Raw genomic sequence first — 17,963 nt, forward strand, 5'->3', positions numbered from 1 at the left:
TTCGAGACCAGGGAAGACCACTCGACCCCGAACGGAGGAAATAGATGCTCTGATAAGCTGGTCTGTGGCCAGTGAAGATCGCTCGACCTCAACCGGTCAGCACAAGAGTTTCTAATGCTGAGCCCGTGGCCCAAATACAACTCAAACCCGGTCAATCAGTACGGAAGTCTCTGACTCAAGGGTTTATAGTTGTCGCTCGACTTCTAGAGCCCGTGGCTCTAATATAACTCAAACCCAACTGATCGACACAGGAGTCTCTAACTCAAGGTTTTATAGTCGCCACTCAACTTCTAGTGCCCATAACTCTAATATAACTCAAACTCAGCCGATCGGCACGGGAGTCTCTAACTCAAGGGTTTATAGTCGTCGCTCGACTGTTGATGAAGACCTGGGTTTTAGGTCGCCGCTCGACCGTTGTTGAAGAATATGCAAAGACTCGAGTTTAAGGTCGCCGCTCGATCGTTGATGAAGACACGCATTTAACGCCGCTGCTCGATGATTTGATGTAGACCCGCATTTAACGTCGCCGCTCGATGATTTAATATAGACATCAACCATTGTAGACACGCGTTTAAGGTCGTCGCTCGATCGTCGATGGAGACAAGGGTTTAAGGTCGCCGCTCGACCATTGATGGAGACACACGTTTAAGGTCGTCGTTCGACCGTCGATGGAGACAAAGGTTTAAGGTCGTTGCTCGACCGTTAATGGAGACACGCGTTTAAGGTCGTCACTTGACCATCGATGGAGACAAGGGTTTAAGGTCGCCGCTCGACTATTGATGGAGACACGCTTTTAAGGTTGCCGCTCGACCGTTGATGGAGACACGTGTTTAATGTCCTCGCTCGAACGTCGATGGAGACAAGAGTTTAACGTCGTCACTCAACGATTTGAGAAAGATGTATTTCAAGAGGCCTTTGCTTTTTTATTCAACTTTTGCCCTGCGCTCGAGAGACATACAAGAAATACAATACATAGTATTCACTCGTGCACCTCTCATCCGACCCTGTAGGTTTGAAGATGGTTCGCGCTCCATGACCTCTCGAGCTGCCTTCCCTTTTCGTCCTCCAGATAGTAGGCGCCCGAACGAAGCTTCTGCACGACCTTGAACGGTCCTTCCCATGGTGCCTCGAGCTTGGTGATGTCGTCGACTGGCTTTACTTTCTTCCAGACGAGATCCCCGACCTGGAAGGACCTCGGGATCACTTACCGGTTGTAGTTCTGTTTCATTCGTTGTCGGTACGCCAGTTAGCTGCACTGCTGCTTTTGCCCATGTTTCGTCCACCAAGTCGAGCTCCATTAACCTCCGTTCGACGTTCCCTTCGTCGTAGAGATGCACCCGATCTGATTCTACTCCGACTTCCACGAGGATAACTGTCTCGCCGCCGTACACCAAATGGAATAGGGTTACGTCGGTTGTCTCCTTTGGAGTCGTGCGAAGAGCCCACAACACACTAGGGAGCTCGTCGACCCAGCTGCCTCGAATGTGGTCGAGCCGATCATGTAAGACTCTGAGGATCTCCCAATTGGCGACTTCAGCTTGTCCGTTGCCCTGAGAGTAGGCCACCGAGGTGAATGTTTGTTGGACGTCATAGCCTTCACACAATTCTCTAAGCTCCTGACCGGTGAACTGTCTTCTATTGTCGGATACGAGTCGGCGTGGGATGCCGAACCAGAAAATAATATTTTGTCAAATAAATTTGATGAACATCTGCTCGGTGATTCTTGCAAGCGGCTCGGCTCTACCCACTTCAAGAAGTAGTCCACCGCAATGAGTAGAAACTTTCACTGACCGGTCGCCATGGGGAAAGGCCCAACCACGTCCATGCCTCATTGGTCGAACGGGCATGATACCGTGGACGCTTTCATTTCCTCGGTCGGTTGGTGCGTTATGTTATGATACTTTTAGCAGAACAGGCAGGTGGTCACCGTCCGAACGGCATCCTCTTGGAGGGTCGGCAAAAAATATCCGGCCAGGACTATCTTTCAGACTAATGCGCGGTCTCTTGGATAACCGCCACAAGAGCCTTGGTGCACCTCCTTCAGGATGTACTCGACATCTTCCACTCGGACACACTTAAGAAGGGGTCTAGAGAAGAGTCTCTTGTAAAGTTGGTCCCCGATCAAGGTGAACCGCCCGACCCTCTTCTTCAATAAACGGACTTCCTTCGGATCGGTTGGTGCAGCTCTCGACCGCAAGAACTCTGTTAGGACCGTCCTCCAGTCGTTCGGGAAGGTTATTCCCTCCATCCGGTTGTTGTGCGCCATGAGTAAGATTTGCTCGATCGGATGATCTATGACGATCGACAACAATGAATTGGCTAGTTTCACTAACTCGTCCGCTGCCTAATTATCTGATCGGGGGATCTTCTGTATAATGACCTCCTGGAAGTTGGTCTTCAGCTTCTCGAAAACCTCTACAAAGAGCCTCAGTCGTGTGTTGCTTATCTCGAATGCCCCAGATAGCTATTGGGCGGCAAGCTGGTAGTCCGAGTGGATGAGGACTTTAACTGCTCCCACGTGCCAAGCTACCTGTAGGCCGGCTATTAACGCCTCATACTCTGCTTCATTATTAGTGGCTCGGTAGTCCAGTCGAACGGACAACTGCATCCGGTCCTCCCACGGTGAGATAAGTAATATGTAGATCCCACTACCCTGCCTAGTGGATGAGCCATCCACATATATCTTCCATGTTGCTGTCGGCTCGTCACTCTGGACTTCTATGATGAAATCTGCCAAGCCTTAAGCCTTGAGCCTTGATCGCCGCTCGGGGTTGATACTGAATGTCGAACTCGCTCAGCTCGGTTGTCCATTTGATTAGCCTTCCCGATGCCTCTGGGTTGAGAAGGACTTGTCCCAGGGCGCTGTTAGTCAGCACGATGATCGTGTGCACTAGGAAGTACAGACGAAGCCTCCAAGCGGCTATAATCAAAGTGTATGCTAGTTTTTCGAGACTGATGTAGCGAGATTCAGCATCCTTCAATATATGGCTCAGAAAATATACAGGCTACTAATCTTGGTCATTCTATCTAGCCAGAGCCGATCCAATGGCATGTTTGTTGAATGACAAATAAATCAACAGTGGCTCATCCACAACCGGCTTGGCTAATACAGGCAGTGAGTTCAGATATTCCTTCAGATCCTCCAGCACCGGTCGCACTCGGCGTCCCATTGGAATTTCATGGCCTGACGAAGCACCTTAAAGAATGACAGACTCCGATCGAGTGACATAGATATGAACCTAGATAACGCTGTGATCCGACCGGCCAACCTCTTAGCTTCCTTCAAGTTCCGAGGCGAGTGCATGTCTTGCAAAGCTTGGACCTTGCTCGGATTGGCTTCGATGCCATGCTCGGTGACTATGTAGCCCAGGATGCGACCACTCTTCGCGCTTAACAGACACTTGCTCGGGTTCAGCTTTATTTCATATGTCCTTAGTGTCCGGCAAGTCTTGTTGATATTTGTGCATAGGTCAGCAACTAGGAGGGATTTAATCAGTATGTCATCGACGTATACCTCTATATTACGACCGATTTATCGTTGGAACACTTTGTTCATTAGCCTCTGGTAGGTGGCTCCGGCATTCTTCAGTTCGAACGACATGACGTTGTAGTAGTATGTTCCATCGGCCGTAATGAAGCTGACCTTTTCCTGGTCCTCGCGGGCGAGCGACACTTGGTGGTACCCTTGATACACGTCGAGCATGCAGATCAGCTCGTAACCCACCGTCGAGTCCACCATTTGGCCTATCCTGGGCAGCGGATAGAAGTCCTTCGGGCATGCCTTATTTAGATCACGGAAGTCGATGCAGACTCATCATTTGTTGCTCAGCTTGGAGACTAGCACAACATTGGCTAGCTAGCTCGGGAATTGGACTTCCCTGATATGGCCGACCTCCAGTAGCTTCTCTATCTCCACCTGGATGATCACGTTCTGCTCCACGCTGAAATCCCTTTTCCTTTGCTTCACCGGTCGAGCGTCCGGTCGGACATGAAGCTCATGCTGAGCCATGCTCGGGGAGATGCCGGGAAGCTCATGGGTCAACCAGGCGAATATATTATGATTTTGTTTAAGGCAGGCAACCAGCTATGCCTTCTTCTCCTCCTCTAGGTTGGCGGCGATGAAGATTGTTGCCTCCACTCGACTGGGGTGGATCTGGACCTCCTCCTTTTCTTCGTATACCAAGATAGGGGGTTTTTCAGTGATCGTGTTTACCTCCAGTCGCGGGGCCTTCCGAGCAACTTTTGCCTCAGTCTTGACCATCTCCACATAGCAACGCCGAGCAACCAGTTGGTTGCCTTTGACCTTGCCCACTTGATCGTCCACTGAGAACTTTATCTTCTGGCAGTAAGTTGACACCACCGCTCACAACTCATTGAGGTCGTTCGGCCCAAGATGACGTTATAGGTCGATGGTGCATCTACCACTATGAAGTTGGTGGTCCGGATCCTCCTCAACGGCTCTTCTCCCAGCGAGATAGCTAACCTTGCTTGGCCGATCGGCAAAACTTCATTGTCTGTGAATCCGTAAAGTGGGGTCGCTATGGGCAGCAGCTCGCTTCGATCAATTTGCAGCTAATCGAATACCTTCTTGAAGATGATGTTCACCAAACTCCCCGTGTCGATGAAGGTCCGGTGAATGGTGTAGTTGGCGATCACCGCTCAGATGATAAGAGCATCATAATGAGGGATCTCTACTCTCTCCAAGTCTCTAGGGCCGAAGTTGATCTGGGGGTCTTCGGCCTTCTCCTTGCTACATCCCACAGTGTGGATCTCAAACCGTCAAGCGTGTGACTTCCTGGCTCGGTTGGAGTCACCGTCGGTCGACCCTCCGATGATCATGCCTATCTCTCCTTGGGAAGCGTTGTTCTTGTTTTCTTCTTCTCAAACGAATGGCCTATTTCGCTCGGCTGAGACTCGGGTGGGATCGGTGTCCCCCCTCCACTAATGTTGGAGATGGTGTTCGGACGCCCTTCTGTCATCCTCCCGTCGCTCAGCGAATCTGTGTCTCTGTCGCTAATCGGGAGAAGGTGATCAACGGTGGTATCCTCTTGGGACCGGTCGGCTGACGATTGGTATCAGTCCATGACAGTCCCGCGTGTTGTGTGTCGCTGACTGGTGGAATGAACAAAACATAAGCGTCTATACCTTGCCCTTTGACGCCTTAGGCCGGCCGGACGCCACATGTTGTACGGCATGCATCCTGGTCTCCTGGTGTGGCCATGCTCCTTTAGCCCTCCGCCCCTTGGGTGGCTGACGGCTGCTTGACAGTCGGCGCCAAATGCTTGGTCGGCGCCTCTTTTTTTTCTGACCGTTTGAGCTTCTTCCACATTGATATATTTGTTGGCCTTCTTGAGCATGTGGTCGAAGTCCCTGAGTGGCTTCCTGATGAGTGACCGGAAAAAATCTCTCTCAGCGAGCCCGAGCCCCTGGGTGAAGGTATTCATCATCATCTCAGACGAGACAGAGGGGATGTTCATGGCCACTTGATTGAAGTGTTAAATGTACGCTCGGAGCGCTTCCTTGGGCCCTTACTTCAGGGCAAAGTGTAGGATCGTTGCGGCCGGCTAGAAGGGGGGTTGGATAGCCTGCAAAAATAAGACAACCCTTTCTCGAACTCTCAACAGTACACTTGTATAAAATTAAAGCAGTAAATAAAAAGCAGAAAGAAAGAGGCAGAAGGTTTTTACTTGGTTACAATCAAGAAGGTTGTTAATCCAAGGAATGTAGTACTAGTATCTCCTTCAGACGGAGAAGCCTCTTACAGCAGTGAAAGCGTAAAATAGAGAAGTTAATCTAGAACAGTAGCGTACAAGTGTTGGAAATGGAATGCACTGAGTTGATCAAAAGCTTCTTGACCAAGGCTATATTTATAGCCTTGGTCGGGGCACCTGGAAGGGGTTCCGGGCACCCTGGGGGATAAAACTTTATCCCCAACGTTCAGATCACGTTTGACGCGATCTGGTCAACAAACCAGGTCCGGGCGCCCGGAAGGGTTTTGAGCGCCCCGGGCTGCTCCGGGCGCCCCAAACTGCTCCGGGCGCCCCGGAGCCTAAAGTCAACCGATGTTGACTTTGTCATCCGGGGACCACTGCTCCGGTTCAGTTCGCCTCGGTTCGGGTCTTCTACTCTGGATCCGTTCGCTTGGGTGATCTCTGCCATCCGGAAAAGGGCTCACCCGAACCCAACTTCCGGTCTTCCCGAGCGGGCTTCCCTCCGACTTCTCGTCCGCCGGCGTACACATCCGCAGTCTTCGTCCCTCGGACGCACCGCATGCCATCCTTCTCGCTAGCTGCGTCTCTTGCTCCCCGAGCAATCTTCTGCTCTGGCTTTCGTCCCTCGGAACCACCGCGCTTTTTTCTCGTTCGCCGGTGTACTCTTCCGCAGCGACTCGTCCCTCGGACGCACCACGTGCCGTCCTTCTCGCTGGTTGCATCTTCCGCTCGATTACCTGTGCTCCTAAGCTCCTGCACACTTAGACACTAGGTTAGAAACAAACATGATCTAACTTAACTTGTTGATCACACCAAAATAACCTTGGGGTTCCAACAATCTCCCCCTTTTTGGTGTGATCAACCCAAGTTAAGCTAGAGTTAAAATAAACATTAAATAAAATTAAGTAAATTAACTTAATTTGTAATTTAAGTGCAAAAAGATAGACAAAAAAAAATTAAATCTATCTACCCCCCCTAGACTTATACTTTCCCTTCTCCCCCTTTGATCACAAAAAAATGGGATTCCAAGAAAAACAATCTAAGGGTTAAAGACTTAGAAACAATATTTCTAAAAAAGTTCTAAGTTTTTAAGAAATTTAGAAAAATTTTCTAAGTAATTTAAGCTGAGATTTCTAGTTTCAGAAAAAAGTTTTTAACTTTTAGGAGAAAATGATTTTTGAGAATTTTTTTTAAGTAAAAAAAAATCCTAAGTAACAAAATTTTGAAATTAAAAATTTTTAACTTAAATCTTTGAGAATTTTTAAGCACATTTTTAAAAAAAGGCTTAGGCAAACAAAATTTCTAAGTAAGTAAATTTCTAAATTTAAATAAAATATTTTGAATAACCTTTTTAAAGCACTAATTAATTCTTGTATTAATGCTTCATTAGTAAGTTAATTAAACATTTATTTCAATATTTTGGCTTCCAGGTCGTGGCGAGGCACTAGGTCTTCTTGGTTATTGGAGCAACAACCACTTCCTTGACAAAGCCTCATAAAGAAATCTTTTGTTTAATTTTCTCACTTAAAGCGCTAATTTTAAAATTAGTTTAAGCATGATTTAGGAACCCAGTATAGGTTCCAACCCACTGGATTAATTAAAAAGTTTTTAGGGACATATTTTCTTGAAATGTTCCTAATTTATCCAGGGTGATATTTAAAGTACCAATTTAAATTATTAGATCTTCTAAAATTGGTTTTAGATGGACATGTATGGTTTTTTAAGTTTTCTACTTGAATTTTCAAATTTTGAATTTCTAACTTCAAATTTTCATTTTCTAGTTTTGATTTGTCTAACATTTATAACGGGCAAGATTCAGCTAATATTACTTTTAAATTTTTAATTTATTTTTCTAACTTGGAACAGTCTTTAGTTAGTAATTTAATAAATTTAAAAAGTTTATCGGGAGGAAGTGAACGTACCTACTTACCTTGATTTCGTTGTTCGTGTCTCCCCCTGAATTGCTGCTTTCTTCCGACGAAGCTCCCCCCTTCATCGATGCTTTTGATGCTCATCTCGGAGGAACTTGAATCGCAGTCGTCGTCTTGATGACTCGCCATCAGTGCGAGTCCGGAGAATGCTTCGACTTTCGATTTGAACGATGTATCATCCCACGTCGCTTTTAGGGTCTTGCGCTTTTGAACAGGCTTTTTACCTTTATCTTTATCCTTGTTCTTTAGCTTGGGGCAATTGTCCTTGACGTGCCCTTCTTAGTCGTAATGGTAGCAGCGGATCGTTCTTTTCTTTCTACCCTGTGGATAGTTATTTTTTCTAGAATTGTATAACTTCTTAAATCATCTTACCATCATTACCATTTCCTCCTCGTCGAGAGAAGATTCTGACTAAGGTTCGTCTCTCAAAGCTTTGAGGGTGATGTTATTCTTGGGCTCCTTCATCCCTGCACATCTTGACTCATGCACTTCAAATGTTGAAAAGAATTCGTCTAATGAAATTTTTTCTAGATCTTTCGAAATGTAAAAGGCATCTACTAGTAATACCCATTTTGAGTTTCTAGGAAAGGAATTTAAAGCGTACCTGAGCGAATCTCGATTACTTATCTCTTCTCCGAGATTCGAAAGTCCGGTGATGAGCTCCTGTATCCTCGAGTGTAGATGTGCAATTGTTTCACCTTCTTCAAGACGGAGGTTGGTGAGCTGGTTGCGAAGTAAGTCCCGTCTCGCAAGCTTGGCTTCGGATGTTCCTTCGTGTAGTTCAAGGAACTTCTCCCAAAGCTCCTTTGCCAAGTTGTAGGTGCCGACACGGTTGACTTCTTGTGGCGGAAGTACGCTTAGCAGATGGAATTCTACTTTCTTGTTTGCCACGTACTCGGCCTGCTCTTTCTTTGTCCATTGATTTTTCGCTTTGCCCTCGGGAGCTTCAAAACCGAGTTCCATTGTTAGTAATAAATCAAAATCGGTACCGAAAAATACCTCCATGTGCTTCTTCCAGCTTGCAAAGTCCCCCTCGAATTTTGGCGGGTGGATGTTAGATTCGGCCATCTCGTTGTTTCGTTCGACGGTTAGTCCTCTTGAAGCGTCTCGGCTCTGATACCACTTGTAGGATCGTTGCGGCCGGCTAGAAGGGGGGGTTGGATAGCATGCAAAAATAAGACAACCCTTTCTCGAACTCTCAACAGTACACTTGTATAAAAGTAAAGCAGAAAGAAAGAGGCAGAAGGTGTTTACTTGGTTACAACTAAGGAGATTGTTAATCCAAGGAATGTAGCACTAGTATCTCCTTCAGGCGGAGAAACATCTTACAGTAGTGAAAGCGTAAAATAGATAAGCTAATCTAGAACAGTAGCGTACAAGTGTTGGAAATGGAATGCACTGAGTTGATCAAAAGCTTCTGGACCAAGGCTATATTTATAGTCTTGGTCGGGGCGCCTGGAAGAGGTTCCAGGCGCCTTGGGGGGATAAAACTTTATCCCCAACGTTCAGAGCTCGTTTGACGTAATCTGGTCAACAAACCAGGTCCGGGCGCCCGGAAGGGTTCCGGGCGCCCCGGAGCCTAAAGTCAACCGATGTTGACTTTTTCATCCGGGGACCACTGCTCCGGTTCAGTTCGCCTCGGTCCGAGTCTTCTACTCCGGATCTATTCGCTTGGGTGATCTCTGCCATCCAGAAAAGGGCTCACCCGAACCCAACTTCCGGTCTTCCCGAGCGGGCTTCCCTCCGGCTTCTCGTCCCTCGGAATCGCCGCGTGTTCCCTTCTCATCCGCCAGCGTACTCATCCGCAGTCTTCGTCCCTCAGATGCACCGCGTGCCGTCCTTCTCGCTAGCTGCGTCTCTTGCTCCCCGAGCAATCTTCCGCTCCGGCTTTCGTCCCTCGGAACCACCGCGCACTTCCTTCTCGTCCGCCGGTGTACTCTTCCGCAGCGCCTCGTCCCTCGGACACAACGCGTGTCGTCCTTCTCGCTGGCTGCGTCTTCCGCTCGACTACCTGTGCTCCTAAGCTCCTACACACTTAGACACTAGGTTAGAAACAAACAGGACCTAACTTAACTTGTTGATCACACCAAAACAACCTTGGGGTTCCAACACAAAGAGGTTGACGCTTGTCTTCCGGTAGCGTCGGCTAATGGCGAAGTGATTCTGGAACATGACTCAGAAATCCTTGAAGCTTCGTATCGAGCTGTCCGGCAGTCTTCTGAACCAGCGCTGTACGGATTCGGAGAGAGCCGTGAGGAAGACAGGCACTTCACTCCGTCCGTATATTGATGCAGCGTCGCTTCGTTATCGAACTAATCTAGATGATCATCTAGGTCGGTCGACCCGTTGTACGTCCCGATCGCCAGCGGGGTGGTGTCGGGGCAGAAGGCCTTGTAAGATCTCTTAAGAAAATTGTCAGTTGATCCATTCGGGAGACGTGTTGCTTCGGGGCGCTTTGCCTTTCCGTGCATCCCGAACGGGAGCAACATCTGAAGATGATCCCTGCTCCTAATGCGCTTGGACTATCTCCGAGGGGATTTGGAACAAAACTCGATGGAAGGGGATCGGCGCGGGCGGCGCTTCCCCCTGTGTGTCGGTCAGCCTTCGATTATGTCCCCATACAAAGAGTTGTTCCGCTCGGTCTTCTAGCCCCGCTCGCCTATCGGCTGTCGATGTTGCAGGCTGCAGCGCTACCCGATCAGCTAATGCTTGTTGTTGTTGTTGCTCGATCATTTTTGTTGGTCGAGCTTGAACGAGCATCTCAAGCTCCTCCTGAGTGAGTGTCACGGTAGTTAGTCGTCTAGCGTTTTCCATCTTCTCGGCTCGGATGCTGGTGACATCCTCACAGATGGTGCCAAATATGATCCTGTCCGAAAGTCGATGAAATGAATGTTGGGGATGTGGCGCTCCCGCTGACCTCCTGTGGACTTCGCTCTAACCTGCAACACAACTGACGTCAGTGTCGAGCCAGGGAAGGGGTCCCCGGCGACGGCCCTCCGATGCTCAAGTCAGTCTCCAACGAAGAAGAAGAAGAAGAAGAAGCAGTAAGCGAAGCAACAAGAAAACTGTAGTGTAACAGTACATATCGCATACCTCTGCCGATGCTTGGACCCCCCCTTTATATAGAGCTCCTGTAGCGCACGTGCATGCTTCCCAAGGCGAGCACGCGTCTCAAAATTTCCCCTGAAAAGACTTGTCAGTAAAGTGCCCCTGACACAGTACCTCAATGGGCCAAGCATATCTCTGAAGTGACAGTGGAAGCTTCCGTCGTACGATCCTCTGTCTGATCATGTCGCATGTCAGCGGCACTAGCTCCCAAAAGGATGTCAAAAAATATCCTACTGTGTCTGTTGCTTGGCCGAGCGGAATAGCCGCTCGGCCAGAATTCCGACGTCCGCATGTTATCTATTGCTGGGCCGAGCGGGATAGCCACACAGCCGGAATTCCACTGTCTACGTGCTTTGTTGCTAGACCGAGCGGGATAGCTGTTCGGCCAGAAGTCCACTGTCCGCGTGCTCAGCTGATGTCGATTCTGCTGCTAAGCCGAGCGAGGTGGCCGCTCGGCCGAGTTAAATTCTGTTGATGCCAAGCCTCATTGTTTGGCCAAGCGGGGTAGCCGCTTGGCTCGGCTTCTACGCGTCGTTCTCCCTTGAGTGTTGGTTGTTTGAATGCTCCCTGTGTCGGAGTCGACGACGGGTCGGGACCTTCTCCCCGATCGGGGCCTATTTTGCCCGACTGCCTAATGTCTCTTACGTATTGAACGTCTTGACTTTGATCTCCTTTAATCTCTACCGTAATAACAGAATAGAACCCTCGTTATCACCACATTAATGAGTTAAAAAAAAAATGTGCTATCCAATTAATGTCGATTTAGATTCAAAAGCCGAGGAAGTTTATAGAAATATATTATTTTTAATTTAAAATAATTCAGAGTTTTTTTTAATCAAATAGATAATTATTTAGATATTATGAAAACTGAGTATGATTTATATAATATTATAATGTATTTCAGTGGTTTAGTAAAATGCAAGGAAAAAAAATGCGGGTGTAGATATATATGGCAAGAAATAAAAGAAAAAAAGAACACTCTTTGGTTAGGTGAGCGGAACAGCTAGGTGGCGGGTAGGTAGCTTGGTAGGTACGGTACACCCCGATACCTACCAGGCTCCTTTTATCTCTCTTTCTCTTTCCATCCCTGATCGCCGCTGGAGATCACGATCCATTGTCGCATTTGATGGAGGCCGCCTGCGCCGGCTTATTCTTGCCCCGATCTGCCCTCCCCGCCGCCTCCTGGAAGGAGGCGCGATTCCTCTGCCCGGCACGGACGAGGCAACGGAAGGCGGTGGCTATGGCGATGGAGAATAACGTCGCTGGAGGCGGAGGCTATGCCGGAGTGCCCAACACTAACTACGTGGTGTCTCTTGATGCTGTCCCTTATTCCCTCACGCGCCCCCTTAACGAGATCCTGAGGGACCTCCACAAGAGAGTGCCGGACAAGATCATCGATGCCGACCACAACTCGATCCCCTGGTGAGGCACTATTTGCTTCTTTCTACTATCCCGAATGAATGGAACTCTTCTAAGATTCAGATTCAAAGTGGAAGTGTCCAAATCTCAGTACCATGTTTTCCTTCAGCATCGTCTTTTTTTTGTGTGTCAGTTTATACTTTTCTTTGTTGAATTAACTACTATAGAATCTAGATATCTGATTCTTCCTTCGGTTGTTCTTGCTTTTGTAGGTACCATACGAACAGAATGCTGAGCTTTTATGCTCCAGGTAAAACTCTGTTTATTGATTTATGTAGGTACCCAAGGTCATGCATATATATCTGGAGTAGTCCAAATTCAAGTGACTGTATATTGATTCAAAGAAATGGTTGTTAATCTGGTTTGTTTTATTTCTTGATTGAAGAAGTTGTGGTTTATAACATAGGGAAAAGAGTATAAGATGATCACTGTAGCTTTAACCTAACATTTACATGGGATTCACTGTTTGTTTGTTGTTGTTTTTGTTGAATGACTTTCAAGTAATCTATCCGGCGAGCCACAGTTTTTATTCTTCTTATTTCTCCATTGAGCTCTATACTTTATAAATAGTTATATCACTAAAACTACTCAAATTAGTTAAATTATTTCTTACTTTGTAAGAGGAATTTTCCTTTGGTTTTCCTCTGTCCTTTACACCTATCTTAATAGATTCAACTTTTTTAACAATAAAAGCTAATGATTGCCACAATTCTTAATCTTCAATGACCTTGAATAAGAGAGTCATATGTTGATCTGATAATGGGTTAGGGTTGAAAATTCATTATTCTAAATTTTAGGCATGGCATTTCTGTCATTGCTTACTGATGCTACAAGCGAACGCGCAATATCTCTATTGATTACACAAATAGTTGTGTTGGACGCTTGAATCCACACTCATATTTGGATAATATTCAGGTCCAAGTAACATAGTTGATTGGTTTCCTGACATTTTGTGGCGGGCATCTGAATGCTGATGGTTTTCATTGTGCCTATTTTTTTCTGTTATCTAACTTTGTCCATTTGGTCATCAAATTTCAGCAGCAGCTAATTTTGTCCATGAAAATTCCAGCGTCTTTTGAGTCCAGGCATAATGTGTCTGTCATTTTGGTTGTTTGACTGGAGTCCTGATTCTTATCACTGAACTCATCTGTCTTAGAAGAGAATCTGTTTGAATATAAATTTCATTTGGATTTCAATGACTATGTTTTCTTTGAAAGACTATTGGAAAACTATTTTCATATAAGTTATGGAGAGCCTTTGTATGATTATAAAATATTTTTAATTTAGAATTGGCTATTTTTTCAAGTTTAAGTTAAATCATCAGCTTAGATATTTGTCAGATTGGCATGAACTCCAATTACTTCTTTTCTGATTCCTTATTGCACTACTTTCTGTAGGCTGGTGTGGTGAAGTACGCGATGTTGTATTCTCAGACAATGGAACTGTGACAGTAGTATACCGAGTTACCATAAGAGGATCAGACGGAGAGGTATCTGTTTGTGTCAAGTGCAATCTTATCTTTCTTCATGCTTTATTTTATTACACGACCACAGAAAAATCTCTTAAAACAAGTCATTGACCCTTTGTTTAACATCATATTTCTAGCCTATTGATAGCCAGCTCCAGCTAAATTGCAAATTTATCTTCTTTTCTTTTCTGACGTTTGATAACTAGATGAGCTACTCTATTTTTATGAACTTGACAACAATTAGCTTGCAGGCTCACCGTGAGTCGAGTGGAACAGTATCACTGAATGATGCCCAGTTCGAAGATCCTGTTGCAGCCGCTGAAGAATTGGCCTTCTGCAAAGCGTGTGCTAGGTTTGGTTTTGGTTTGTATTTATATCACGAGGATTAGTCTTGGTAGGATAAGGCCCATGCTACTTTTTGAGTGTTCCAAATAATCTTGCAGTGATTCCATTGTGAAATACATATGCATTTAATTCAGGATGTTGAGCTTAATCTTTTGTGGTCTTCTTAGTTGTTTGATCGGTAATCCATCCACAATTCATTGGGTTTTTAATTAAAAATACTGTCAATGCATTCAATTCGATCTTGACATGGTAACCTTTAGTTTTGCCACAACCAATTGTTATTTTTCTTCTCACTTTTTTACCTTTCAGCAAATTGATTTATGCACTCATTGTTTGTGGCTCATGAAAATAGTTATAACATTTAATATATTTGATATGAATTCCTATGAAATTTCTATTCATATGTTTGATTGCAGAATAGACAATAGAATATCTAGTGTTTTAAATTTATAAGGAATAATTATTTATTGCTTTATTTTAAGAATAATCAGTTTGTTGCATTGTCAATTCCTAGCAAAAATGATTTTCCACAACTAAATAATCAAAGCTTTACAATGAATTTCCTATTAATAGTTACTACACATCGATAGACCAAAAAAATAATAAGTTCTAAGAAATAATAACAAAGATGCTTTAGCATCTCTTTGATTGCCCAATAACCAAGGTTTTGGAAAGAATGATGAATTACCAGTCCAGTGTGATGTTTCTTGAAAGGAAGAGATTGTCGATATATTCAATGACCGGTCGGCTTGAGTCGATGTATTTTTCCATTTCCTTCTTCACGGAAGCATCTGCAGGGCCCATTCAGTGAAATGCAGAATTTAAGTGACATGCAGGAAACAAATCTATCAGAAAATAAGGGATGCTCGAAGTGGATCTTCTTTATGTGGTAAGATTTCATAGCATTAGTTATCCATCATATACGGTCCCAGGAATCTAAGACGTAGTGCAGATGGTGGACACATGACATCTCTAGTGTAATAATCAGAGATCGATTCTCAAACATTAACGACCTGAAATTTACCTTAACACCTATATATTTATATTTACCTTCTTTCATATCCATGAGGAACACTGGAAGGCGGTTAAGATAACAGATTTATTTATTTATTTTGTTACATCATATACTCACCGGTCTCATTTAGTCTCAACAGCAATTGATCCCTTGTTGGAAGAGCATACATCCCGGCGCCAACTGCCTTTCTGATTGTCCAGGCATGAAATGGTGCACACACTTGATCATAAGCAGTTGAGGCAGCTTCTTTTAATGAGCAATCACTGAAAATACTATCTAATTAGCTCAAACGACCACAATGTTTTTTTTTTTTAATATGAATGGATTTAGTAAACCGTCGAAATGAGAGAAATGATAAAAAGTTAAGGACTAAACTTATAGGAAACCAGTGATGTATGATTCTCGGCAGAAATGTGATGTTTCTTGAAAACGAGAGAAACATACCTTGATGAAAGATATTGCTCAAATAACGCTTTGATGAGGTCGAGACCGAGCCGGACTCTGCGAAGGTTACGGGAATGGCTACCTTGCTTCCTGACGCTGTCGTTTGCAATATCATGTTCGAGAATACTGCTCAAGGTATCATAGGTCTTTGATGCTTCTATCAAGTCATTTACCTGAGAATATCGACATGAACAAGGAATTAATATCTGAAGGAAAAAAAATTGATCTTTATTTACAATTTACTGATTCTGTAAGAGAGTAGAGACAACTTACAGTGCCTCAACTTCTGGAAATTAGGGTACGTTTGATTTGCACGTTTTTCATTTTTATTTTTTGAAAAATATATATTTCTGAAAAATAATGTTTGATTTGTATTTTTCAGGTCTATTTTCTAAAAAAATAGATAACATTTTCTAGAAAAATAGAAAATGATGAAAAGTCATTCTCTATTTTCTAGAAAACATCCGTTTTTTAGAAAATGAAAATGGAACATGCATAAATCAAATACACCCTAAGTTTTCAGGATTGTTTAGCTCAATTTGGAATTCAACGAGCAAAAAAACATGCAGAAGAATCTCTAGTTCATACTCACAATGAGTATGTTAGGACAAAAATAATTTATTGTTTAGCTCAATTTGGAATTCAACGAGCAAAAAAACATGCAGAAGAATCTCTAGTTCATACTCACAATGAGTATGTTAGGACAAAAATAATTTATAGAACTTCACAATAGTATGATATTATCTACTTTACACCTAAATTCTCATATATTTATTTTTAAACTCTATCTAAAAAATATTATATCAATGGTCATATTTTTTATCTTCTAAATGTATGATCTTTTTCGTATATTTCTAATGTGAAACTTTGATTGTATTCTTAATAATTATCTAAGACAACAATGCATTCCATCATTCTTGAGAGCTCCAGTGCTAAGATCTTTTTTAGGGCTCAGGAAAGTTGGGTAATGTGCTAAGGGAAATTTTAAGCAGAAAGATGTCGCAAGTTGATTCTCAAATCAATTTAGAAACCACTTTGCGCCAGATCTAAACGAAAATAAGTTGGAATAGAAACGAACTAACCTTGGAAGAGTACTCCAACTCGGCAAACTTGAAGGCGAAGCCAAGGCAGCCGAAGAGGACGGTGACGAGGGAGCAGGCGCTGGAGAAGGGAGCGAGGCGGAGGTCGCAGGGGCCCTCGCCATCGCCATCGATCATCCTAGATATATCCTCAAAGGCGGCGGCCACCACGGCGAGCGGCCTCGCGGCCGCAGCCCCCGCCTCCAACGCCGGATCCGAGGGCGTTTCCTCCCCCATGATCAACAATCAACGAATGCCAAAGAAACTCGTATCGGCCATCAACGATCCACAACGCACTGCGAAATCAACGGAGTCCTTCTTCCTTCCGTCCCTGAGAGGTGAGGGAGGTAAAAGGACGGTGAAGAAGGAGGAGAAGAAGCCGCAAAAGATTAGGAAACCCTAGAAAGCATCGGAGGAGCGGCGGAAGAGGAACCCGCGGGAAGCGGATGCCCTTCTGTTGTAAAGAAATAGAAATATGAGCTTTGTCCCCTTCTCTCGATTTAATAATTCCTAGGGACGTCTTTGTAAATATATTAATATTTAAATTAATAGCCAAATATAATTCATATAAACTCTCTATTCTTTCATATTTACATATGGGTCCTTTTTCCATGATGGACAAAAATGCCCATGTATGAAAAATCATTGAGATTGTCATTGACTAAACTTTGAAGAACAAATGATAAACAAGATCTATAGATTGAGTTTGAGTTCAAATCCATCGAAAACTACAATTGTATCGCCATCCTTCACATCGTGCCACATGAAAGATTTCTCTTCCTCCATAGCATTCTCCTTATGGATGAAAAAATATCCGTGTGGCGGCAAAACTATGTCTGTCTCGAGCTCCAACCTCCGGATTTCCCTCCTCAGTTCACTCACATTGTCTAGTGCATTCACCTCCACGGGAATTTTCTCCGTGCCATCGGCCCTCAGTCGCACCATCACCTTTAGCTTGTTGGAGCTCAGCATCGAAGACGCGTAGGGCCTCATCACGAGATTCACTATCGAGCTATCGGTGATCCCATACTCCTCCAATCTTCGATGTTCGTGTAACTCGTTGCCACCGTAGAACACCACGAATCTACTCGTTGGGATGGCTTCGAAGACACGGATGCGGTGCTTGAAGTTAGCCACTGTTTCATTAGCGTAGGCCTCGAAAGCGCTTTGTTGCTTCGATAACGGTTCGTTGACGATGACCTTGATTAGAGCATGGGTGTCATCCCCGGAGAGCATGAGGTAGATCAAGGAGTTTTGGAGGATCCCACATTGCTCGATGTTGCGGTCGTCGATCAACTCTTGGCCTCTGAAGTAGAGCTTTTGGTTGGAGATAGGGTAGCCATGATCCTTGTTTACCTTCTCTTTGATCTCAAGGACCGTGTCAAAGAAACCAACTTCAATGGAGAAGTATTTGCTTGTGGAAGTCTCAAAGATCAAATCCAT

The 17,963-nt window shown here is 44.7% G+C and overlaps 3 protein-coding genes across 3 annotated transcripts; 1 reads left to right on the plus strand and 2 right to left on the minus strand.

The window, feature by feature from the left end:
* The first annotated feature begins 11,729 nt into the window (after positions 1–11,729).
* Positions 11,730–14,130, plus strand: LOC121991865 (DNA repair RAD52-like protein 2, chloroplastic). Its single transcript, XM_042545929.1, has 4 exons — positions 11,730–12,172; positions 12,382–12,419; positions 13,567–13,658; positions 13,889–14,130. The coding sequence occupies exons 1-4, from the start codon at positions 11,877–11,879 to the stop codon at positions 14,024–14,026; spliced, it is 564 nt and encodes a 187-aa protein (XP_042401863.1). The 5' UTR covers positions 11,730–11,876; the 3' UTR covers positions 14,027–14,130.
* A 386-nt stretch (positions 14,131–14,516) lies between these two features.
* Positions 14,517–16,975, minus strand: LOC121991864 (ACD11 homolog protein-like). Its single transcript, XM_042545928.1, has 4 exons — positions 16,524–16,975; positions 15,442–15,614; positions 15,115–15,260; positions 14,517–14,773 (listed from the first exon to the last, which is right to left on the minus strand). Exons 1-4 carry the CDS (start codon positions 16,755–16,757, stop codon positions 14,667–14,669), a joined length of 660 nt encoding a protein of 219 aa, XP_042401862.1. The 5' UTR covers positions 16,758–16,975; the 3' UTR covers positions 14,517–14,666.
* A 238-nt stretch (positions 16,976–17,213) lies between these two features.
* LOC121990733 (ubiquitin domain-containing protein 7SL RNA1-like) lies at positions 17,214–17,963 on the minus strand. The gene has a single exon (XM_042544810.1). The coding sequence runs from the start codon at positions 17,961–17,963 to the stop codon at positions 17,214–17,216; it is 750 nt and encodes a 249-aa protein (XP_042400744.1).

Source organism: Zingiber officinale, chromosome 6B, assembly GCF_018446385.1.
Source record: "Zingiber officinale cultivar Zhangliang chromosome 6B, Zo_v1.1, whole genome shotgun sequence".
NCBI classification, from domain to species: Eukaryota; Viridiplantae; Streptophyta; class Magnoliopsida; order Zingiberales; family Zingiberaceae; genus Zingiber; species Zingiber officinale.